Here is a 25,633-nt window from a genome sequence, read left to right on the forward strand (position 1 = left end):
GCAGTGTCTATAAAATATGTCCTTGTCCTGCACTGTAATGTATTGTAAGTACAATTGTAGACCCAGACTATTCACCAGTCTCAACAGCTTTAAATACTCCTTAAAACTGAACTTATTATACGAGAAAGCCTATTATCCTTCTCTTTTGCTTGCAGGGTGTCTGAAATTACACCCTGCAGCTTGCAGATATGCTTGAGTGCTTTCTTAGTATGCATCAGGAACTAAGCTTCCTGATCCTGGCGGCCGCACAAAGAAATCTTTGTGATGTCATCATGTCACATGTGCGAAAGGTGGGGCCAACCCAGGTCAGATTATCGCCCTGCTATGGCTCTGGCGGATGAATTAATACTGCACTATGTGTTAGATCATACTTACACTGCAAAGGTGTGGGAAACTCCTGATTTTTCTGGCAGTCCCCTGGATGCCTGGAATAGAGGGAGGATCTCCAGCATCCTGCCCACTTCCTAAATAAATTGGCAGGAAGGGGGGATAATACCGGGAATCATGGATCCGTATAAATGGTGAAGGGCTAATATGTCTTGAATCACGCCATTTAGCCCTGCCCCTTACCAACGGACCTGCAATTCACAGAATTTTTTTGTGACTGCAGTGGGACCTAGTGACGTAAGAGCCCCCTGAATTTGTCACCTACAGCTCTGGGCTTTTTCTGGAGAGGAGAAATTTAAAGTATGGTTTAAATATTTAAAAAAAAATTTTAACAGTAGAGTGAGATGCTGTTTAAACATATTTTAGCAATATACCAGAAACCATGGCTAGTCTCAGATTATCTATATAATGTTAACATCATATTTAACATGTTGCCTAAAATACAAAATGTATAAGTTCAGAAATAGTAAAAGCATTGCCATTTATTTTATTTTATAGAGCATTAAAAACCCTTCCTTCTTCCTCACAGAGAACAATGGACTAAACTTCCTTAACATCTATATTTGAAAACTGATTTTCTTCCCTTCACTTTCCGCCAAACATCATATTGTTTCTGGAGAGAGAAAAAAATGGCACTCATTGTTTCACCCTCGCTCTCTTCTTCAAATAGAACTGTCAGAGATTTCATTACAGTTAAATGGGCATTTCATATAGCCTGTAATAAAATATTTTGTCAGTAGAAATGTTTGAGCCACATATCCCAAATGTCTGGATATTGCAGCTCCTATTTACAAAGAATGGATCATCATTTTTTGTATGTGATTAGGAAATATTCATATAGTAATGCTAGGGTACATTCTGAAGGCATACAAAATGCAATACCATATGTTTGTAATATAAATAATGTGAGTGTTTGCCTTATAGCTGTCTGCTTAAAAGAAACAAAGTTAATTGTCAGCGTGAATAAAATCAGACTTTATTATAAATAGACTGGTCTAAATTTCTCTACAAGTTTGTTAGTCTGGTTTTAATTTTCTACATAAGGGATATAGGGCTCTATTTATTATCGTTATTTTTACTAAAATAAAGTGAAAACGGGTGTTTAAAATTGTACTCCAACCCCTAAGTATCACTTATTTTTAGTAATCAGATCACATTTCCCATAATTGTAATGGGAAATGCGATCTGTGTGCAAGTTACTAAAAATAAATTGTGAAAAAAATACCTGGGGAGGCCCTGTGATAATAACGCCACCTGGAGGTGGCATTATCCAGGGTCTCCCCCGGTTACCGGACTCCTGCTCCACTCTAATGGGCAGAGCAGAGCCCGGAGCCAGCCCCAGTGATCAGCTGTTTGGTCTAGACCACACACTGATACACTGCAATAAAAATAGTGAAAAAAAAAATAACTTACCTGAGTCCAAGGACCGGAGTTCGGGGCTCCGGTGATGTCTTCCCTCCGGTCAGCTGGTCTCCCATACTGCACTGCGGCCCGGTCATCATGTGACCAGGTCCCATTGCAGTATGTGATGTCAGCTGATCGGAGTCATGGAGGACATCACCGGAGACCGGATCATGCAGGTAAGTGTAATTAAGGGAGGGGGGGTCGCGGGGGGTCCGCGATCATGGGGGCAGGGCTTAGTGTCGGGGCGGGGCTTAGCGCCAAGGGGGTAGCAGCGGCGGCCGGTCGACACACGCACGGGCACTTGTCACAGTATTTTTTGCAAAAATACAGTGATAAGGCTGCGGAGGGGATTCACAAGGACAGAGCTTTATCGCAAGCTCTGTCCCTGCAAGGGATTTTTAGTAAATCCCTGTGATATTGTCTTAATTCGCAATGCGAATTCAGTCGGTAATATCATTCTACAATCTGCATTCCCAATGCGGATTGTAGTAAATGGAGCCCTTAAACACTAAGCTGTTGTTAAGTAATAGTTCTTCCATAGTGCTCAATAAGCTATTAGTTTGCTTGACACTCTTACAGGAATATTTATTAAATTAGTTTTGCCATCAATCCGCCAAAAATGGCCATTTTCAGCTACATTGATTGAGTAATGGGGCTATGTATCAATTAAAAAAAAACAATCCCCATAGCTGTTAATGGAGACTGTGAAATTGCCATATGTATCAAACTTCAAAAAAAAATTTGGAGCTTGGTTCAGATACAGTAGCTAATACAATCTTTAAATGACATTAGCCATTGTAGCCTATAGTCTACAACATCACATTTTTTCCTTCTGATCCTTCTCTGATAACTAGTGATAGTGTTAGTGATCACTTTACTTCTTCTTATTATAAGAGCCCATGTCCGTCATAATACCAACCTTCGGGATGCCGGCGCTTAGAATGCCGGCACCAGAATCCAGACACCTGCCGGAATCCCAGCACCTGCATCCCGACAGTAAGTACTGGGGTTAGGGGGAGGGTTAGGATTAGGGGTTAGTGTTAGCCAATATGGGGAGGGTTAGACACTAAGGAGCAGTGATGTGCGGTTAGGTGAGGCAGAGCCAATCCTGTCATAATTAGGTATATTCCAGAGTTTGGAGAAATTATAAGAAAAAAGTAAAAAAAATATTATAAATATCTATTTTGTATTATTTTAATCATTTTAATAGTCAAAACTCTACTAAAAAGTGTATGGCAGGTGAGGCACTGCCTCCCCTGTCTACCTTTTCTGCACATCCCTGATCAAAACGCAGACTAATCGCAGAGTGATTGACACGAAGCACCATTTGGGGGTGATGACGGGGGGTGATCAGAGAAACGCAGGTGCTTTGAACACAGGGATGTGCAGAAATTAGCCACTGCGATGGCATATGTAGCTTGAGCTCTCATTGCGTGCAGGAAAGTTAGCAATCTAGTGGTAGGGTCAGACCTGCCTTAAATATGCGAGTGGCTCCGATGTTACCGATGTTTTGGCTGGATTGCAAGGTATTACGGATGTGCGAGAGGGGAAGTAAGCATCTGCCTGTTGTCCATGCGAGTGTTTTGAGATTACAATTATTAGCATACTTTCGCAGCAGAACTGCGTGCACGATAGCATCAGAGATCCTTACTGAATCAGGCCCACAGTGTTTCTTTCACTGCTTCTTCACATTGTATAGCATCTATGAAGGGTTTAATGGCCTCAAAATTCCATGACACAAATCTATTTATTCTTTATGGAGCTTGAAATAAACTTCACAAGAATGAATGTTGATGGTCACCATTTTTTATTTGCTGACATAGAACAACAATAATGCTTTTGCTTTGTTTTCAGCAGCCATAGATAACCACTTACCTACCTAAGCACTTTTATATGACCTGTACAACATATATTTATCTTTTTCACTCCAAAGAAAGAAATGAGACATCAGAAATGTTACAAAGCAAGATGACGGCCAGGATGTATTAAAGTGTGGTTTGTAAAAACACCATATTTAATGTAGTTTGATGTGTGATTTACAAACTCCATTTTATCAAAAGTAAAACTGACATCAAACCACATTATTTAAACCATCAAGTCACAAACCAAAATTATTTTGAGACCTACAGTATGATCCATACAAACGTTGCAATGTATTAAGCAACAGTTTACAAAATTGCACAACCAGATGCACAATTTTAGATTAGTGGTTCTCACGGCCAAGATTGGCCAAATTGTATTTTATTGAATTTGATGTCCAGACAAAGGTGTAGCATTACAGTTGAACAATTCATCATTAAATGATATTACTATTTGTACAACTTTCAATATAGCATACAGATGTATCCAGAAAACAGATTTGACAGTCATCAACAGCAACAAGATACACCGACTAAAAGGTGTATCTTAAGCTGGGTACACACTTGACAATGGATCAGTCAGCAGCTACAGTATACACACTTACCAATCGGCCACTCGATGTGTCTGGGCTGACATCACAACTGCATGGGCATTTAAATTTGCCTCCCCAGTTGTGAAGTCAAGGTCGATTATCCCATACACACATGCAGATGCACCGATATACAGTATCTTTCAGCATCGGCTGTGCTGCAGGGCCAACCTGATAGGTCTGTGAACAATGTTGTTCACAACACTGATGTGCGGTGAGGTCAATGGCTGGGGAGGCATACATGGAGATGGGTCTGAGTGCAGGGAGCCTGTCTCACCCCCTACTCACTGTAACTCTCTACACTAAGCTTCAGTGTCCATTGACTCTCCTACCTGCATCAATGTGTCTTCTCTTGCTGCTGACTGGGCTCCAATCACTAAACACTGCAGTGCACTTCCTGGTTAAATGACACATCCAAGGTGTCCATCAGTGCTCAAGGCACACACCTCATACTCAGAGGAATGCCTCTATTAGCTCTCCTTCTGTGCAGCTTACTGCCCATCATATCCAACATTTTTACTGCCCTTTGTTTTGCTTTTGGCATGTGCCATAGCGGTCAGTTTTTCTTTGATAAGGATTTGCCAGATATTCTGTGTGCAGGACAATGCACAATGGGTGGATTACATTAAATGTAAATACATACAGTACCATACACTGTTTTGAAAGGCATTGATACGCAAATGTCAGATTTAAATAATCCAATGAATATTTCAAGGACTATTCAAAAGAAAATGTATCTATAATTGTCTGGAAACTTAAAAAAAATGTGTAATTGCTAACAGCGCTGGCTCATCTGGGGCACAGTGTCCCCACATGAGTGTCCTTCTCCACCACACATATTTTCAAGAATATAATATATATAACACTGCTCCCACAGTTAAAGGCACCAGGTTCAGATCACTAGGCCACAGTACAGTATGATAATTAAACCTAATTAGTGCCAGGCCATGGTCGGAATATGGAGCACTGATTCAAAGTCAGCATACAAATATAACATCGGAGTCACTAGTAGACAGAAGTAGTCAGAAAACAAATTTATCTGGAAATGGGTGGACAAAAAGGTTAAGAGCTCTAACAGCATGAATACTTGTTACTAATACAGAAAGAAAGATATGCTGCTGTGAAAGGTAGGTACCAGGAAAATGTAATAAATGTCAGGTTTATCTTGGTCCTGCCTTTCTCCTTTTACCAGTGCTAAAGGTCTATGGTTTCATGTATATACAGTATATGTACAGGTTGTTTTTTAAGTCACCAAGTACATATATATTTAAGAGTATTGTTCATTGTGCTGAGTTTTAACCTCCTTTGTCCTACAGGTCTCTCTCCTAGACATAGCAGGGGACTTGAGATACTTTTTGAACAACCCCTAGCAATAAGGGTACCCAATAACAGTCCATCCCTTGGAAATATGAACCTTAATCTGCTGGTTATGTTTTGGGAAACTGCCCCATTTAAAAGCACTGACACAGTTTACACAAAAGAGCTTCCTGTGTAATGCTGTCTCAGGATCTTGGGTTTCAGCAAGTCATTGTTAGAAGTCCAGAGAATAGCAGCTACAGTACCTGGAAGATTGGGAAGTGTTAAAAAAGTATGTTGCTTTTCAGGGGCACCAACAAAGTTACTCTTCTATGTGTTTATATAATGAAGTTTTGAAAATAGTAACAAACATATTGGTCCTGACTCAGATGTGGACGCAAATGTCATGGCAGCTGCGATTTCTCACAGATTGCATTTGATAAAATATGTTAATAACTCATTCACATTTCAGTGATTAGAGACACCCACTAATAGCATCGCACGCACAAAACCGGAAACATCGAACACAGATCAGGCGGCCATCAGCCTTCTGAGTAAGTCTAAGCTGTCGCAGACATAACGGGTGAGGGCTCTCCTGCTGCATGTAAAGAATGCAGTGGCTAATTTATGGATGCCCAGAAAACAGTGTTGAAACGGTCCAACATGCCAGCATTTTTCTTACCACCCGTTACCTCTTCCAAATGCTGACTACCTGTCACTCACTTTGTAAATGAATCCTCTGTGTGAGTGTAATCACAAATGAATCACTGCAGTGCGGCTTACATGCACAATGCTCCATCTGCGTAAATATCGGCACTGCGTCCACATCTAAATCATGCCCGTTGTACCTTCAGGGAGGTGTTACATGGTAACTATTAAATGTAAAGTTAATGGAAGAGTGGCATCAACAACACTGGACAATTGTAGAATTGAGGAGACTTGCCATATCATGATAACTTTGTATCTCTTTAAGGAGCCTATTTATTATTGCAAATGTCATGTAACATGCATAAATCTGCCATTTCCCCCAGTTTTACATGATTTTAACTATCACACCAGTTATTGATGTGTCTATTTAAGGATCATATTTTTACTGCATTTCTTACCGTTTAAAAGGGAACTGTATTGCTTTTGAATATGCATTTTAAGAGCTTGCAGGCAATGCCAGCTTCAGTCTTTCCAGATTCTGCATGTTGAAGAAGGATTTTTTTCAAATCGTTCCCCCCTGCAAGCCCCCAGCTCCTCCTCTGCTCATCTCTCTACACTGGCTGGCATTAGCAGAATCTCCAACAAAGGTATAATATATTATATATTAATATGTTGCAGCCTAATCTAAAAAATGTTTATTACTACTCTTTAATGAAATACTATTTTTATGGAAATCCTAATAAGTTGATTCAAATGTAAATAATGAGATCTACATAAGACCAGCATTACCCAATACTTCTTCCTGTGTCAGGGACAGTCTACATGGACATTCAAAATAAATGTTGATTGAGAATTAAACTTTCACATGTAACTATTGTTGGGCAGACAACCTTATTAGCTATATGTGCAATTGCTGATTGGTACATGAGCACAATAATGAAATTGCTATAGGCTAACCTGTGGAGTGCATCAGAAGAGAAAGCAAGTATTCAACAGAACAGACATTGATAAAACCTGCCTAATTATGTCTTTTTCGTCATGCATTATGCGCTCATGTACAGCTTATTTTCATAGGAAATAAGAGGATATTGATAAGTAGGTCCAAAAGAACTCCACCTAAAGGTACATTTAAATAAAAAAATAATAAAAAATACCCTTTTAAGAACAATAAATACAAAGCAAGGTATAATAAATACTATAATAATAAATAATAACAATAGTTTTCCGGAAGAAAAGACTACTTAGGCTGGTCTAGGATGATATTTCTATTAAATAAAATGACATGAGACATAATACGGTAATTTCAACACATCAATTCTTTGTAATTCTGTGCTGTCAAAACAAATGAGCTAATTAACATTTAGAAGCTGCTTTTTGACACAAGGTCAAGAAATACTCAAATGTCAACAGAATGAGTGCCAAACATAGACTTCTCTGTCATTCAATCCTCTGCCAGCTTTATAAACAATTAAGAATCTTTCTGATAATTAATATGTATGTGCAAATGTGCACAAAACCTCTTGCCAGTCATGACCATGAACAGTTTGGAATAGAGGTGGAAGCTATCAAAGACAGTGGGCAATAATGCAATGCAGAAACACTTTGACCCCCCCCCTCATCAGTGGATTGTGAGAATTATAAACATACCTATCTTCTCACAAATTTTGGGACCTTCTGTTACACTCCCAGTAATTAGGCCACTTTAGCAGGTCACACCTATTTATGAAGTGAGGAGACAGGTGATTGCTTTACAGACACAATTCAGTGCAAACTGTACTATTATGACTAGGGATTTGCAGGCTCGGATAGGTTCGAAGTTTCCCACCAAGTTTGGTTTTTCCCCGCCAAAAATTGTGTCTCAGAAAGAGGCAAAATTTCATCTTTCATGGACAAACATCATCTTCCATGGACTTTTGTCCAGGAATGATGATGTTTGTCCATGAAAGATGACATTTTGCCTCTTTCTGAGACAAAATTTTGGCTGGAAAAATCAGAACTTGGCGGGAAAATTCAAACCTATCCGAGCCTGCACATCCCTAATTATGACCCCACCCCCTGAAGCGCAATGATGAGAATAGCAGCATTTTGCAGTGGGGAGCTGACCTATGATGATGCATATCACATCATTGCACCCCTAGCAATTGCCCAGAGATCAAATAAAGTAAAGATATATGGTTATATACAACAGGAAAAGGTTAAGGAAAATTCAATGAAACTCTCTTGGTCTATGTTACTTAAAAGGTATATGTTAATGCTGTACAACATTGTTTTAGGGATGAACCCCTTATAGCTTCTGATTCCAAAGTGTAGAAGCACTACTCATACTGGATTATTAAATCACTTGCGTAGACAACACTCAATTGTACAGATGTCAAAATTTAGCATAAGCACAGTTTTCTTAATATTTCTCTGAATTTTTCAATAAGAAAATTTTAACCTAGGGGTGCTATGAAAAAATATTCTGAAACTCTAGGGTGCATCCTTAGGGTCAGTTATGTGGTGAGACAGGTTTCACTTTTATTTGTCCACAGATTTCTGATTGGAAGCCACAAGCACTGGTTTTGCCTATTACATTTACCAAAAATAATTTGATTTATTTATGTTGCCAATGTCGCCCTGCAGAGTTTACAGCTGCAGAAAGTATATCAGGAGCACAGTGATGTGTTAGTGAAGACAGAGATGCATATGACAGGGGCAGTGACAGGGTCGGACTGGCCCACAGGGGTACAAGGGAAACCCCCCAGTGTGCCCCACTGGATCAGGATCCAGACTGTGCCCTTGAATTATACATATCTGACATTATACTGCAGTGGACTATGGTGTATATTCTACAGTGTATTGCTGTTATTATTCTGGTACTACCAGTATTTATTTTATATATTTATCAAGGGGCAGAGACCATGCACTCGGTAAGCCAAGCTTCTAAGCATGGGACCCTACCACTGCATTCCCCCTCTGGGCCCTTCATGCCCCAGTCTGACACTGGGCAGAGACATGATGTGAGGAGGGGAAATTGGGGTGCGGTGTGCCAGGAATGGGGGGGAAGGGCCCAAAGAGTTTATACATTCAAAAATTCACACTATGAAAAATATGTTTTGCAATGTTCTATAACAGTATAATAAACAAGTAAAAAAATAATTAGCAAAACTTAAATAATAAAAAAAAATGATAGATAGCGTTCAGGGCCTGATTTAGAGGTTGCCGCAGCTGCGGATGCAATTTATTTCAGAGTGGCAGCGGAGGTAATATGCAAATGCAAGTTTCAGCCTTCTCCTTTGTTTACTAGTGTGTGCCGGACAGTGCAAACCCTGAGACGCCCATTTTCAATGCCCGTGTACGGTGCAACTCCATCAGTGGTTCCAAACATTCCACCACTGCCACACATTCACCATCAACACTTGCACCAACCTGTGGCTGGCGCAGTGTCTCCTTCTAAACTCCATCTAAGCATGGCCTCTGTGACTGCAGCTCTGCATGTAGGAATGCAGCTATGTTTACTGACATGCCCGTGACACTCCCATGACAAACCCATGAGACAGCCTTTATTTGCAATCACTTCCGGCCACCTCCCAGACACCACTCAGGAATGACCATGGTTTTACCTCATGATTCTAATGCCAGCGCCTCAGAATGGAACAGTGGCTCTTTGATATATGTGAAACTTTTTTCATTACTAAATCAAATCATAGCATTATCCTATGTACCATTAGACAGTAGCAATTTTGAAAATGGGTAATTTACTTTTTACGATGATATACAGAGAGTAGAAAACTATTACAGTAAACTTCTTGCACAAAAGATAAACATGGTATCAACTACATCAATATCATCTTTGATGCAACTTTTATTATTATGTAGGAAATAATTCTGCATTGCAGTACATGGTGCTGCATTGCCAATGTCTATAAAATCATATATATATGTGTGTTTTTTATTTACAGACAGTAATCTAAGAGGATGCACTGGACGACAGTGACCCAAATGGAAACATTTTAAATCAATTGTTATTATTTTGTTTGTATCACTGAATTTCAAAGATATCTTTGTAGCCTAAACCTAAATAAAATGCAGTGAACATACCACTCATTCACAATTACTGTATATAAGGGCTGATTCTCAGTTTGGAGCAAAGCAAAAAAAATTATTAAGTATCTGTGTACGTTAGTAAAACCATATTGCAGGTGGGGCAGATGTAAAATGCACAGAGGGATGTAGATTTGTGATTGCAGTGTCCAAACTCAAATCTAAAGTGCAGTGTAAAAATAAAGCTGTCCAGCATTTGTGGCATACTTACTTTTTAAATCTCCTCTCCGGGAGAAGCCCGGAAAGAAGACATAGCTGGCCACTTCGGGGGGTGTAGCGGGGATCCCATGTCACTAGGATGGGAAACTGCCACGAATTGCGGGACCGCGAGGTGAGGGTTTGGCTAAATGATGTGTTTTGCCTCATTTAGCCCCACCCCCTACATATGGAGCCACAATTCCTGCAATTATCTCTCCATCCTGCCCACTTCCCCAGGAAGTGGGTAGGATGTGGGAGATACGGACACTCTTCCGAGGGTGTGGGGGGCTACCTGAAAATTTGGGAGGGAGAGTAGTTAAGTATGATTTGTGGGCTCCATTCCAGAGTAGCCAGTATTTAGCCTGCATGCAATATAATAAATGAATTTGCTTCCCCCAGACGAACACAGACTGCACAGGCTGCAGTCAAGAAATTGCCACCCATCTAGATCTGTTCATTGTATTACAACTGACCATCTAGGAAGGTTCATAAACCATACACCAGATCTGCTAATTATTTGTTTTGTAGAGACTTACTCCAATTTTGAGTACTTTCTACTTGGTCCTTACGGAAAAATTCTTCCCCTTTTTTATCATCTATATTTTTACTTTTAGTCTACAAATGTGAATTTGATATTATATATACTGTAATTCTCAATATCGGAGAGAGAATGACCTTCTAGTGATATATGCTTTAATGACTATATTTATATGATTATTTTAACTCTACATGTTTATTTTTATGGATGAGATACATTAAATAGCTGTTAATACTAATATCCTAGCTAATTGTTACATTTACTGTATATGATATTTGTTATATATTATTAACAGCTCAATGCATTGCACCATTCTCACTCTCTATTGTTTTATCTTGTTTATGGGTGACTATACTGTATAGACTGGCAGCACTATATTGACACTGTTACTAGAAGATGATAATTTCACTAACTTATTGATTATTTGTATTACACCTGCTCTATATCTCTCATGTACACTCAGATTGTGCCCTGTACAGTGCCCAGGGTTCACCTCTTAATTTACTACCCATCCTGTTCGCTTCACTAGGAAGTGGGCGCAATGCTGGAGGACCACCTGCTCGTCTGGGAGTCTGGGGGACTTCTAGAAAATGTGTGAGTCAACAGGTCACTCTGGAAGACTAGGTTATTGTGGTCTTTAATTTTTTTAGTAAAACTGCACAGTACTGTGGGCTAAAGATAGGTGAAAATTCATGCAGGTTGAGTTTTGGGTCAGAAGTGACTGCTTCACACAGATGCAAACTACAACTAATACTAAGGGGCCTATGCATCATGTATGCTGGGAGAGAGATACAATTGTAAGATATAAAGTACTAACCAATGAGCTTTCAATTTACATTTTGCTGGCTGCGTTTAAAAAATGATAGGAGCTGATTGGTTGGTAATTTATTTGTTACAATTTTATCTCTCTCCCAGCATTCTGCATTCTCCTACTGTACATGTGTGGTTGTGACAGGACCTGGAGCCACACTATGCCTACTGCTTTGTTTACAGTAAGATGCTATCTTGTATATATTGTTAGGGAGATCTTGCTGTTGACAGCAGATTTACACCCATGCGCCATAACATTAACACCACTGAGAAGTGAATAACACTAATTATCTCATTACAATGGCACCTGTCAAGGAGTGGGATATATTAGGCAGCATGTAAACAATCAGTTCTTGAAGTTGATGTGTTGGAAGCATAGATAATAGGCAAGCTTGATCATGGGGAGCAAAGGCTAGCCAATCTGATCTGATTCCACAGAAGAATTACTGTAGCACAAACTGCTAAAACAGTTAATGCTGGTTGTGATAGAAAGGTGTCAGAACACACAGTACATCACAGCTGCATAGTTGCAGACCAGTCAGAGTGCCTATGCTGATCCCTGTCCACTGCCAAAAGCACCTACAATGGGCATGTGAGCAACAGAACTGGACATTGGAGCAATGGAAGAAGGTGGCCTGGTCTGATGAATCATGTTTTCTTTTACATCACCTGGACGGTCGTTTGCGTGTGCCTGGTTTACCTGGGGAAGAGATGGCAGCAGGATGCACTATGGGAAGAATGCAAGCTGACGGAGCCAATGTGGTGCTCTGGGCTATGTTCTGCTAGGAAATCTTGGGTCCTGGCATTCATGTGGATGTTATTTTGACATGAACCAGCTATCTAAAAATTGTTGCAAACCAAGTACACCCCATCATGGCAACAGTGTTTCCTAAAGGCAGTGACCTCTTTCAGAAGGATAATATGCCCTGCCACACTGCAAAAGTGTTCCGGAATGGTTTAGGAACATGACAAAGAGATCAAAGTGTTGCCTCCAAAGTGCCCATATCTTAATCCAATCAAGCATCTGTGGGATGTTTTGGAAAAACAAGTCTGGCCATGTAGTCCCCACCTTGCAACTTACAGGCCTTAAAAGATCTTATGCTTACATCTGGGTGCCAGATACCACAGGGTGGATCAGGTAATTATTTGTGGCTAATTTAAGCACGCCAAGGAAACGGCGTTCAAACGGACAGGCACGCTTGTGTTTCTCCAACCACTCCCCCATCATCACACCCAAACTCTGACATCCTGTCCCTGAATCTGCAATGGCTTTGTATCTTCGTGAGTGATCGCACTGCTAACTCATGCACGCACACAGCGTTGCATAATCATGCGCAGTATGCACCATTGGACGATTTGCATACGCTGTTACAATTATGATCTGTAATGAATCTGGCCCACAGTTCATATCATCAGCCTGAATTCACCATGCTACCCTTTGCAATTATCAGAGAAGATGTCTGAAAAGTCAACAACTGCGCTTTAACTCTGGGAGCATTTGGTAAATCAAAATGCTGCAATAATAGAAATGTAAATGACTTCATTGAATGGTATTATTTTTCATTTTTCATTAACATGAAAATAGTGAGTACAATAATATACAAATACTGTGGAGCTCTTATATAATCAAACTGCAATAAGTCCTTTTCAGGACTGAAATATATGATAAGTCATTGCATACACTGTTTTTAACAGCCATTTACACTTCTGCTTGGAGATCAACCAGTAGCTGCTTTGACAGTGTGTTAAAACAACAGTTTGTTCAGCTATCATAACATATTGCTGGTCTAATAGACTGTCAAGAAGCATTATGAAAAGGAAATGAAAATGTTTTGGAGATTGAATATAGTTTAAGCTTCACTTTGGATTTATTTCTAGGGTATATATAATATTTGAATGCAAGTTAAAATAAAGTATATTATTTTTCCCAAGTTGTGGCTATAAAATCTTTCCATAAAATTACATTTTTGGGTTCATTTACAAACCACAAATTCTGTTTCCGAGCCCCTGTAAATACCATGATGTTGACCTGTAGACACTTGCATGTTCACCAGAAAACAAGGTGCAGCTGTGCAGAAGTAGGAATGTTATGTATCAACAGAGTATTTCTACTGCATTTTGCCACTTTGTAATTCACAAATCACCTTTACTACAGGATATTGCAGGCTGCTCATTCCTTCTAGTCAATGCCTAAAATGGCTTAAAGCTCTTAATTTAGTACCTCAATGATAATGAATTATACAAAAGAAGAGAACGCTTGTTCACATGCCACTAGCTTGTGGCAAAATTACATTATTTAAACTTCATACAGTTGTAGTCCTTATGTTGTTACAAGGATAAAATGTAAACATTTACATAAAGGTTGGATAATTTTGCATTGGAATAAATTCTAATGGGGACATGTAATAGAGTCCGAGTTTTAGTGCGACTATGGACTTACATCAATTTGCAGCGAGTATGACGCAAATTTGTTCTTAAAGTCGCACTACGTAATAGCTTGCTAATTGTACAGTAGTGTGTAAGTGTGTAAGAAATGCGAGTCTATCCATGTTTTTCTGTGTGAAAACTCACAACTTATAATACGAGTTTCATTACAAGGTGCGAGTTTATCAGAAGTCAGTTCAAATTAATACAGGAAATGTAGCGAATACTTTGATAAATATTTTCCTTGTTTTCATAGACAACTACTGGATGTTTTTAAGGTCTAAATGTTATATGTTCTTGTAAGCTATGAATTGCTTTGCGTTAAATTTACCTATTTATTACACGTTCATAAAGACAATATTATGTGTAATTGTCAGGTTTCCCAGCTATATCCCATTTTATAGCAAACCTAATGCTGCCTATGGGAGTATAGGGGGTGCAGCTGTAAAGGGAGTGGTCTGATAAGGGGGCCTAACATCACTGATAATCCCGAATTGTTTCTGATTCTGGGAATTAAAGCAATCCACAATCAGAAACATTGGTGCCTGCAGGGCCTGATTATAGAGGAGGTACGTGCACTGGGCCCTACTCTCTCATATAGGCCACGCTATCATACCTCCACAGTGTCAGTTTAAGTTCTCCCTTTCTGTCTGTGCAGGTCACCTACCCCAGCTCTCCTCCCCCTCCCCCTCCTCCTCTCCCCTCCTTTTTCTGTTTTTCAGGCTTATTACTGTGTACAGCACAGATGAAGGCAATGTGACTAGCTACACTGCACATATATACTCAGAAGTTCACCATGGGTTCCTCTGCTCCTTCCCCTAAAATCTGGGCCACAGCCCCCTTACAATCTGTGCCACTACCACATCCCCATATGTGCCTCTGCCCCTTTATAAATCTGTGGATGTATCCCCTTTATCATTTGTGTCATTGCCCCTTACCCATATGTGCCACTACCCCTATCTGTGCACCCATCTTTACAATCTGTACCCCTGGCCCCTTTACCATTTTCATGTCTCCCCATCCCCATGTGTTCCTTTCCCCCCTCCCCATTTGTACTGCTTCCCCTGCCCTCTCCCTTTTACCATTTGTGCCTCTACCCCTTTAACATCTAACCCACTTCCCCTCCCCTACCTATGCCTCCCCCTTTTTGCTATATATGCTTCTATAATCTTTAGCATATGTCCCTTTTTACATCTGTGTCTCTGTCCCCTTTACCATGTGAGCCTCTGCCCCCCTCCATGTGTCCCTGTCCATTTGTGTCTTTTCCACCATCTCTCCATGTGTGGCTCTTCTCTCTTTTCCATGGCTGGTGGCTGCAAATAAGAAGTGATGTAGCTGAACAGAGGCACAACCATGTCCAACGCCATATAATAGAACGTAATGATGGCAGGTAAGCACAACTTTCCTTTAACAAATCGTTATGGCTTTTTCCCATTTCAGGATTATCATCTGCGATCACACTGTTGTTGTCGGTAGTAACCCCTGCTATTGCAGGTGGGGGCTATTTTACAAGTATCATGACAGTACTGGTACCGTAGCAGTACCTGAAATATGTGTTTTTTTTAATGATTCATTCTTTTTCTAACTTTAAAGGTTTTTTTTTAATGTTTTATATTTTTTTAATCTATTTTTTATTACTTGTTTCATTTGTACTTGGCCCAACAGTTTCTGGTGGCTGCCCTCCATGGAGAGAAGGTCCCTGACATTGATGAGAAGCAGCTACCAGCTTCTAACCAGTTCTGCCAAGCTAAGATATAAGAGGCACTGGCTAGGATTTCACTGCCCAGTGCTATCATCCCAGACTGAAGGAAGCATATGTTACATTCTCTCCTTCATGTCTGCTAAGGTTAGAAGCAGTGAGGAAAGGTAGGGGGTTACCCCACCTCCAAGGGGACATCACCTGATACTAACCAGAAGGGGTAAAAAAGCATGATATCAATATAGTAATCATTACTGCTGTAAAATAAATTACCATAGTAATATATACAACAAGAGGACATAGCCGCACCCCCTCCTGCAACCACGCCCACCCAGCATGTTTTTTTTTCAATGCTGAACTTTGGGGACTTGAGTGATGTGTTTTACTATGCATGTGTCCAAAAGTCAAAAGAAAATGTTCCTGGGCACACTGTTGGAACTTGAAACTGTCAGTAACACCCCAATTCAGCATGTTAGGGAAGGCAAAAAGCACCGATCTGCTGATAAAAGGGAACATTTATCTTGTTGCGCTAAGGCCCAGTGAAAAAAGACACATGGCAGAATGAGAAGGTGTTCTGGCAGGGGTTAAATGAAAACAGGTATATCTGATTGTCCGCTAATCACCAATAAATCTCAGAGGACTAATTACAATAAACCTGAAGTCTGTGTACATACTCTAAATTTATATTCTCAATACATTTAAATACATTTCTTTTATCTTGTGTAATTGGTCACTTGGATTTTTTCTTTGTATTGCTTGTTTTTATTTTTTTAATCTATCTAAGATTTGTATGACTTTGCCTAGAGACACAGTAACTTTTTTTTTGTTGCTTCAAATTAAAATTGCATGATTCCTTAGAGGCAGCAGTCTTCAGTTCTATAAAAGTGTTATTGACCTTTTCTTTAATATGTGTTTTTCCATTTATTTATTTATTTTACTTGCCCACTCTCTTTTGTTCGCAAACTAAAGTAACACTTTTCATCCTCAGGGGCATGACATTCAGATATATGTCAGTCTATGGTATAATAGTATGGTAAGATTTTACATTCAGCGTATGGCAGACATAATCATCAAATATTCATTTTGTATTGTATCCAAAATGAAATTGAGTTAAATCATAAACTAGGCAAGTCTGTCATAATAACTATATGCAAAGTATCTGGTAATAAGACTTGATCTTGATAATAGCTAACAGTGATTGAAATGTTTTACATATTTGCGAATGCACAACACAAATTTAAACTATATGAGTGATTTCACAGATTTTTTTTTTCTCTAATCAAATCTATGAACTACAGTTTCCAATTATCTTTAATTGTTGGTTATGTAAAAAAAAAAAAAACATGTCGGGTTAATACATGTATAAGCATCTGGTAAAAATGTCCTCACCTTGGCCATCATCTGACATCAGTAATCATCAAATAAAATAATATCTTTAACAATGGTGGTCATATTACGACATCTCTCGTCTATCCTGTGTGACAAGCTGAGTGCTTGTAATACAGCAAAATAAAATATACTACAATGGTAACTGTTTTCATTTATTTCCCATTCCCATTACAGTCCAGGTTTTAAGGATATCCATGATTGAGTCCAGATGGTTAAATCAAATTGACTGAGGTACTAATTAAGTCACCTGTGCTCAAGCATGGATATCCTTAAAACATGAACAGTAATGGTGGAGTTTGGGTACCTCTGTTCTAAGGCATTCACTACTGTGAAATTTAAGGGTAATATAAATCAACTAGTCTCATATGCATTGCCATATCCAAGGCTCAAGGTACCAATTGTTTGAAACACATTAAACTGGTAGTTTTCAGAAGAGCAACTGTTCACAAATAACATGTATCTGTAGAATGCCACGGATGAGGAGATAAAGTGTCAAACAATCCTGTTGCAAGTCTCTATTGTTTATTTATGTATGTTGCATCAATGTGGTATTGCCATTCATGACTCAGAGTATATCTTAGACCAGGGGTAGCGAACCCTGGCCCTCGTGAGCTACCAACAGTGCATATTTTCCAGGTCACCTTACAGAATCACAAGTGAAATAATTAGCTTCACCTGTGGATCTTTTCAAATGTGTTAGTGAGTAATGAATACACCTGTGCACCAGCTAGGTGTTCTGGAAAACGTGAACTGTTGGTAGCTCTCGAGGACCGAGGTTGGCTACCCCTGTCTTAGACCTTAGCACCAACTCCAGTGTTGCAAAGAAAGCAGGTACCTGTAGTGACAGGGAGAGGAGTCTCTGCTCCTCTTCCAGACTGCACTAGAGATCTGAGAGACTTTGGAGCACCAGAACCTCTAATTCAGGAAATTATGATTCTATTGTCCATCATAAAGTGAGGAATTTAGGCAGATAATATACTGACCCACTTACAATAGAACAAGGGGGTCTACAACTAATATAGCCTCCTTGGCTCCTCCTGAGCTATCAAATCTGGATAAATGAGGCGACCCACATACATTTATGGAAAAGTTAGACACGATTATCATTTAAATACTCTGTACCGGGCTGATATTAACCACATCCCTTGGGTAGTGCTACCAGGAGAACCAAGGACAAGTTTGTATGACAAAAGGAGATGACTTAGTGTACCACTCACCGGTAATAGAGTTGAATATGTCAATACAGGAGGATGATTTAAGTGGTGAACCTGGTTTGGTTTGACACACATTTTCATTTATTATTTGAAAGTGTTGCTGTATTGCCATTTGAGAGGTATATAATGTGAACAAATTTGAGAAGACACAGAAAGCAACACAAATCCCCACCTTAGGGAACCTTTTGTAAATATTCTGTGTTGCAGTTTGGAATATTTACTTGTCATTTTTTTGTTTCTCAATTGGTTGGTTTTATTGCAGAAACAATCACCATCAGCATCTGTACCTTTGATCATAAACGGACACTTAAGGGACCTATCCATTAGCAGATGTTTTTCTGAACGACGAAAGACAAAAGATATCTATTGAAAATTCCGGTGGCTGTGCTGAAAGATATCTGCCATGTACATGACAGATTTTTGCAAAAGACGAACGATGAACGATATTGCATGACATCATTGAAGGAGTGGATTTTTTTCTCTCCAGTGCTTTGTAGCTGCTGTTAATATCGTTCGTCGTTTACCGCATATAAACTGCCAGATATTTCTAATATCTGGAAGCGATATGCGATAATTGACCAACATGTTGGAGAGACGAAAGATAAAATGCGCATCTGTCATCGTTCAGGGCCTATCCATTAGCAGATAAATTGAACGACTGAACGGTATATCGTTCAGTCGTTCATTTTATCTTCTAATGGATAGGCCCCTTTAGACACCCACATTACTGTTCAGATAACAACATTGATAGGCAAGGTGTTAGGAAACAACAGAAATTACAATATTTCAGGTCTAGTATATAGAAAGAATGGCATAATAAGATGACTAAAATTTGGTAAGAAAAAGATCTTAAGATGTCTCATGAACTGTCAATTGCACTCTTCTGAATGGGATTCACCAACAGCAGAGATACTGGACACGCACCCGCTCGCTGCGAAAATATGCTAATGAGTGCAATCGCATGGCAACCACAGCACTATACCAAGACTCCCACCACTGAATAAAGCCACCCACTTCCCATGACATGCATCCACAAGTCAGTGAAAACATTGGTAACATCGAATAACATCGAACCCATTCGCACAGTTGTGGTTGACCATGACCTGCCGCACAAACTGCTAAACTTCCTGTCGCCAACTAGATCTCTGGCTACATATACAATCGCAGGGGCTTAATTATACATGCCCCTGTAACGGCGTTCAAACGCACAGGCACGCCTGCGTTCGCCCACCCACCCCCTCTCTCCACCCCCAAATGGTCACTTCCTGTCAATTACTGTGTTATGGAACTACGTGCTTACTGCAATCAATTTCCGAACACAGCGGTCAGTTCGTGCACGTGCTCTGCGATGCATACGCAGTATGCAAACATCGGCCCGGCTGCGCGTGAACCTAAAAGTAATGCATTAGCAGTGATAAAAAATATTATACTTATGAAAAAAAATTGGCAAACAATGATCAATCACTTCCTAAGTGTAGTATACTATTAATGTTTGTCCCATTTACCTGGACAGATTATTGCCAATACTCTTACAATGAAGCAATCTTACACTTTGCAGCAACATAGAAGAGACGGAAAGTGAGCTGGATAAGCGGGCTAGAGTCAAAAGGAAAAACTTACTAGGTTGTTTTTTTCTGGGTTTTTTGGGGCAGATCTGAAACTAAAAGCAAAACCACAAGAAAACAGCCAGAAATCTGAAAGTTTAGAAACCTCCATTTAACACATTGCTGTCACGATTATTCATTAGTATAGCGTAGAAACAAACAGCTGTTTTCACATGGTTAAGGACAGAATTAAGTGTTGCCAATATGTAACAAGATGGAAATCAGCACCTTCCAATCTGCAGCCATCACAGAAGCTGCACCTTAGTTTTCTATCGGGACGGGGCTAAGAGACAATGTAGTCATCTGTGAAAAGCTTAGCTTTTCAGAGTTTGAATCCATTTAGCTAAAGCTATCTTCAGGTGGAATTAGACCACTTAAGTTAATGGAGCAGCCATGATGGAGATGCCCCTCTGATAGGCCGGAGGTGATCACTATGCCCATCGCTAGTTTTTAGATGTGCAGCCTGGGTCCAAGCGACGGAAGCTTAATACTTGCCTCCCCACAAAATATTCCTTATTGCTGTAATATGCAGCAATAAGGAATGTTAATATTCAAGTTCATATCTCAGTTTTAAATAAATATGCCTCATAGTGAGATGTGTGCCACGTGATGCAACAAAAGCTGCTCTATCTGTATTACTAGTTAAATAAAATCAAATTTAAAAGTTTATCACAATAGCCCTTCAAGAATATTAAATGTACACTATGGACTTTGATAGTGGTAATGTTGCTGAACACTAGGTTAGATGACATAAGCTAATTGTATTGAAGCCACATGGTCCTTTTAATTCAAGGTTAACATGTTATAGGTTAGAATGTAATGTTTCCTAATATGGTTACTGATCTTTTTCCTTTTAGAAAAACAGATATTGGCCTTGGATGGATTTATTATGAATGTTCGGTAACATACATTGTATTAATATGTGCCTTGAAAAATTTTAACTCCAATTGGCTGCATGCCTGATTTATAATGCTATGGTATTTTATATGTTGTTAGCATACCCTACTGAGTGCATAACCTTACTCCAAAGTGCTTTGATTAAAAAAAGTATATATTCTGTCTGAGTTGTGTTGTTCATCACTGTGTATTGATGAGTATGGAAGATGTGTAGTTGTCTTTAATTGACTTAGCTGAAGTTACATTGCCTACTATGAATTAAATTTAAAATGTGTTTGATTGAATTACTATTTGGACTTTAATGTACTATAGACAACATATTTTTCACAATAATCACAATATTAATAATAATATGAGCAATGGACTATAATACTTTGCAAATATAAAGAATAGTTAAAACTCTAAAATATAATTATATGTACTCTAGCAAATTAGTACTCTGAAAAAGTGCCATCTAACGTTCGCAAATTACTTCTCATATGTTGTCAATATTAATCACCAGTGCTATTAAATCCACAGTTCTAGATTCATTTATTCAAATGAAATATAACTTGTTTTCATAAACTTAATTTGTCCTGCATCCCATATCTTGTATTGCATAGTAATTAAATGAAATTACATTATTCTGTTTCCTATATCAGTTTGCTTATTTGTTGTTCTTCAGTTCATAAGAGCTCTTATAAAACAATCTTACTTTTATTTTCTATTTGCTCTGTTTGATTTTTTTCTTTCATGTGGTTCTAGTCTACAAAAGATGTTTTAGAAACTACACAGTTTTTATGACAGATCCTTTTATTCACTCAGAAAGACGCCAGACCTATTGAATAAGTAGTGCACTTTGGTGGCAACAGAATATAATTTCCTGATAATACCCACAAAACTTATGGTTTTATGCAAATACAGCGTTATGTATATAATCAATCTGGAAGCCATTCCTCCAAAGAGGGTTTTCTAGAACTCTTTTTTTGTACATTTCAGGGCTGCATCCGAGCAATAGCAATACTCTGTGTTTGTTCTCACCAGATATTATTAAACTCCCAACCCCACAGACAGGATATTAATTCTCTTTCTTCTCACTATTTATTCCCATTTTTTTTCTATAAATCCATAAACATACCCATTGACATCGAGTGTTATGAATATAGATAATGAAGTCATTACCTCTTGCAGGATCCTCTTCATTTTGAGCAGTAATGTCTTTACAGATGTACAGTCTTGCATCATCAATCTAAAAGGCAATGACTCCAAGCCAGTACTATCTTCCTGTGCAAAGGGCAATTCCAAAGATGGGCTGTTGGGCATTTGGCAGACACGAGGACACTTAGTATCTTCTTGATCATTCTCTTTTGGCAAATGTAAAAAGAGGTTTCTAGAAAAAAAATATTAATTTGGGAAAATTATTATAATATAAAACTTGAATACAACACAGTAAATGGTATAATCTAATCTTTGTTACAAGGAAAATCTATTTATATTTATAATTTACAAAATTAATGTATTTTATTTACGCAAATCTGAAATATTTCCATCAATTACATACACGACTACATTATTAATGTGTGCAGACAAATCAAGGTGTACTGTAGTAGCTAATACCACACATTGACACCCACAGTACACCCCACGAAGCAGCAGTGAAATATTGGTGCGGTGCACTCTGCTGAGGTGTGACGGGCAGCAGTGAGTGCCATCGCTATGGAAACGTGCTTTCATGTCTCTGGCTACTGCAATATTCCCTCTTGATCTAAAGACTGAAAACAAAAATACCCATTGAACTTCTCATGAGTGAGACTTTTGAGGTGGAGGGCCTGCTTTTGATAAAATAAAGTTCTTATTTTCCTGTTAATTTATTAACTGTTTGTTAAATATTGAAAGGGGGACATAAGCCTTAACTGAGCGCTAAAGGGATTATGTCTCATTGATAAATGTAAACAACTACACATAAGAAATGTGTAGTTGTTTACATAAAAATGGCAGCAGAAATCGAAGAAACAAAATGGCTACCAATGATTAAGCTGTTTCTAATCTGAGAATTTGTACATTAGATATGTGGTGGTCCAAAACAAGAAGCAGTTTACGCATATGGAAAAATAACATTTGTTAACATCAGAAGGGCCCATAGAAGAAGACAATGAGAAGCCTGCTGTTATTGAAGTCAATATTTGCATGGCACTAGTTTTATTTAACAAAAAAACTACAAAGCAATAATTATAGAGGACAGGGCAATGGCTGGCAATGAGTAACAGATGTGCCTTTTGTAGTCAGTTTGTTTTAATTCCACTGCTTATGACAATATTCATATCTATGGGTCATTACACAGTACTGATAGCAGCACAAGCTAAAAAAGTTAGTCATTTAAAATGCTATGTTCATTCATGGCTAAATCACAGTTTAATTACTTTATTATATCCAAATATCATTATTTCAATTCATATGGATTTAAAGACTTTGCATATACTCTCCACTTTATTACCAACATATTTTATATTTTATAAGTAAGAATGAGAAATTATGAGTTCCTGAATATACAGTGCATAGGAGAATAAGAAAGCAGTGTACATGAACATAATAATCTGTATAGTGCACAGATAAGCACAACAGGCCTGATTCTGAGCAGCACCTACACTGTTTATCTGACTGGACGAAATATTGCAACCAGACCAGATAACGCACTGCCTGCTGTGATCAGAAATATGCGATATGCCAGCAAGTGGTTAAAAACCAGTGGGATCTGATCTGGCCTGCTGCGCGACATTTATCCAAAAGAATGAGCCAAGATCATGCACATTTTGTAGTGTGTACAAGGCATACTTGCCTACCTTGGCCGGGAGCTCCTGGCCCCCCAGAAAGGCAGGCAAGCCTCCCCAGCCGCCGATCCCTCAGGAGCCCCCACAGTTACAATAGAAACCCCTGCAAGAGGGGTGGCCGATGATGCGATATACGCTGAATCGCATCATCATGGCCTCGCCCCCTGCTCCACAGTGCCAGTAATCTCGGCATTGTGTAGCGGGGGCAGGGCCAAAATGACTTGATCACATGGCCATGCCCCCGCTCCACCCACAAATGTCGGGTAATATGTCCGGTTGCACCACCCTATGCCAGCCATGCCCACCTTCTATGCCGAGCTGGCTGATCCCTCCTGGAGGGGGTAGCCAGAATATAGGCAAGCATGGTACAAGGTCTGTCCAACATTTTTGCCCAATAGTTCATTTAAAATGTCACCTTCAACAATCTTTAGGACATATAATCATTCTGATAATTAAGTAGCATGTATACTACAAATTGGATGTTATCAAAACTGTTTAATCTCTCATTATATCGTAAAGACTTTGGGACTGTAAGTACAATTCACAAGAGTACCTAACTTAAGTCATACCATTCATTGTGTATTGACAAAAAAGCACATCATTTTTCTTTAGCTAGTAAATGATCTGTAATCTTAAATGTTTCATTAACATTTTGTTTAAACATTAAAATAAAAAGAAGTTATACAACAAATTATCATATATAATGTATTTTTGGTATGGAATAACATAAAAAGTGGTAAATAAAATGGTATGGCCAAATTAGGTAATCTTTCTAACAATGAGACATGCAGAAATGCAAATGAAAATATCAATAGTGCGATCGCGTCATCGTGGCCCCACCCCCTCCTCACAATTAAGGCATTGTGTAGCAGGGGACAAGACCATGATGACGCAATTCAGCGCGAATCGCGTCACCGCCTTCCCTGCTGCGGGGGTTTCTATCTTCACTCTGGGAGGGGTCGGGAGGGTCGGCTTGCCTGCCTTTCCGAGGGGCAAAATCGGAAGGGTAGGCAAGCCTGAATAATACACAGTATATTATTATTGATACGGCTTAAGAAACTAAGAGTACAGCATTTGAGAGCTAACAACTGTTCTCAGTTTGTTATCATGTCTTTTTTTACTGTCATTTCTAATATGATAGGCTTTTGTGACTAATCCTATTATGACAGAGGCAGATGCAGTGCTTGTGCAAGCATACTTGATTACAAAGTACAAGTATATAAATAACAGATAAGGATAGACAAACAAAGATTTTACTGCAACAAATGTTAACATACAAGAGAATAACAGATGCCAACTATAATAACCTGGAATTAGTCATTCATCATCCATTACATTTTTGCACAGATTTGGAGATACTGAGTTGTAGAAGAATAATAGCCTGGTTATTTTGAACAGTCTGAAAAGACAATTTTGCTTGTTGTGTTTTAGCATAACTATTGCTGCCTCTAAACAGCATACAAACATACATTAAATTACGGTAGTTCCCAAGACAAAAGCTCCCGAAGTAGATATTAGCTCAGGAGAGCAATTTCTTTGTATTTGAAATATGGTTGAGCGGTTGTCATCAAATGGGAAAGCTAAAATAGGCATATCTCCCAGCAAGGTGATAATGCACCCTATGCTGGCCCTTCCACCTGAACATGTGACATCATGATGTCACAACAAGAATGTGGGGCCGCCAAGACAAAAGGGAAGAAAAGCACCCGAAGCATGGGAGGCTCTGCGGCGACTTGCCGCCAGGTTCATGGACAAGATAAATGTAAAACGTCCTTTTCTGCACAGA

The 25,633-nt window shown here is 39.1% G+C and overlaps 1 protein-coding gene across 3 annotated transcripts in view; it reads right to left on the reverse strand.

Moving 5' to 3' along the window:
* The window catches only part of CCSER1 (coiled-coil serine rich protein 1), a 913,125-nt gene that overhangs the window by 303,636 nt on the left and 583,856 nt on the right, over positions 1–25,633 (reverse strand). For all 3 annotated transcript variants that reach the window (XM_088464471.1, XM_088464470.1, XM_088464472.1), the window contains exon 6: positions 22,202–22,409. In XM_088464471.1, the coding sequence (XP_088320597.1) occupies positions 22,202–22,409 (208 nt within the window). The remainder of the gene's footprint in view (positions 1–22,201; positions 22,410–25,633) is intronic.

Source organism: Taudactylus pleione, unplaced genomic scaffold (genome assembly GCF_031769625.1).
Source record: "Taudactylus pleione unplaced genomic scaffold, aTauple2 ptg000055l, whole genome shotgun sequence".
In the NCBI taxonomy this organism is placed as follows: Eukaryota; Metazoa; Chordata; class Amphibia; order Anura; family Myobatrachidae; genus Taudactylus; species Taudactylus pleione.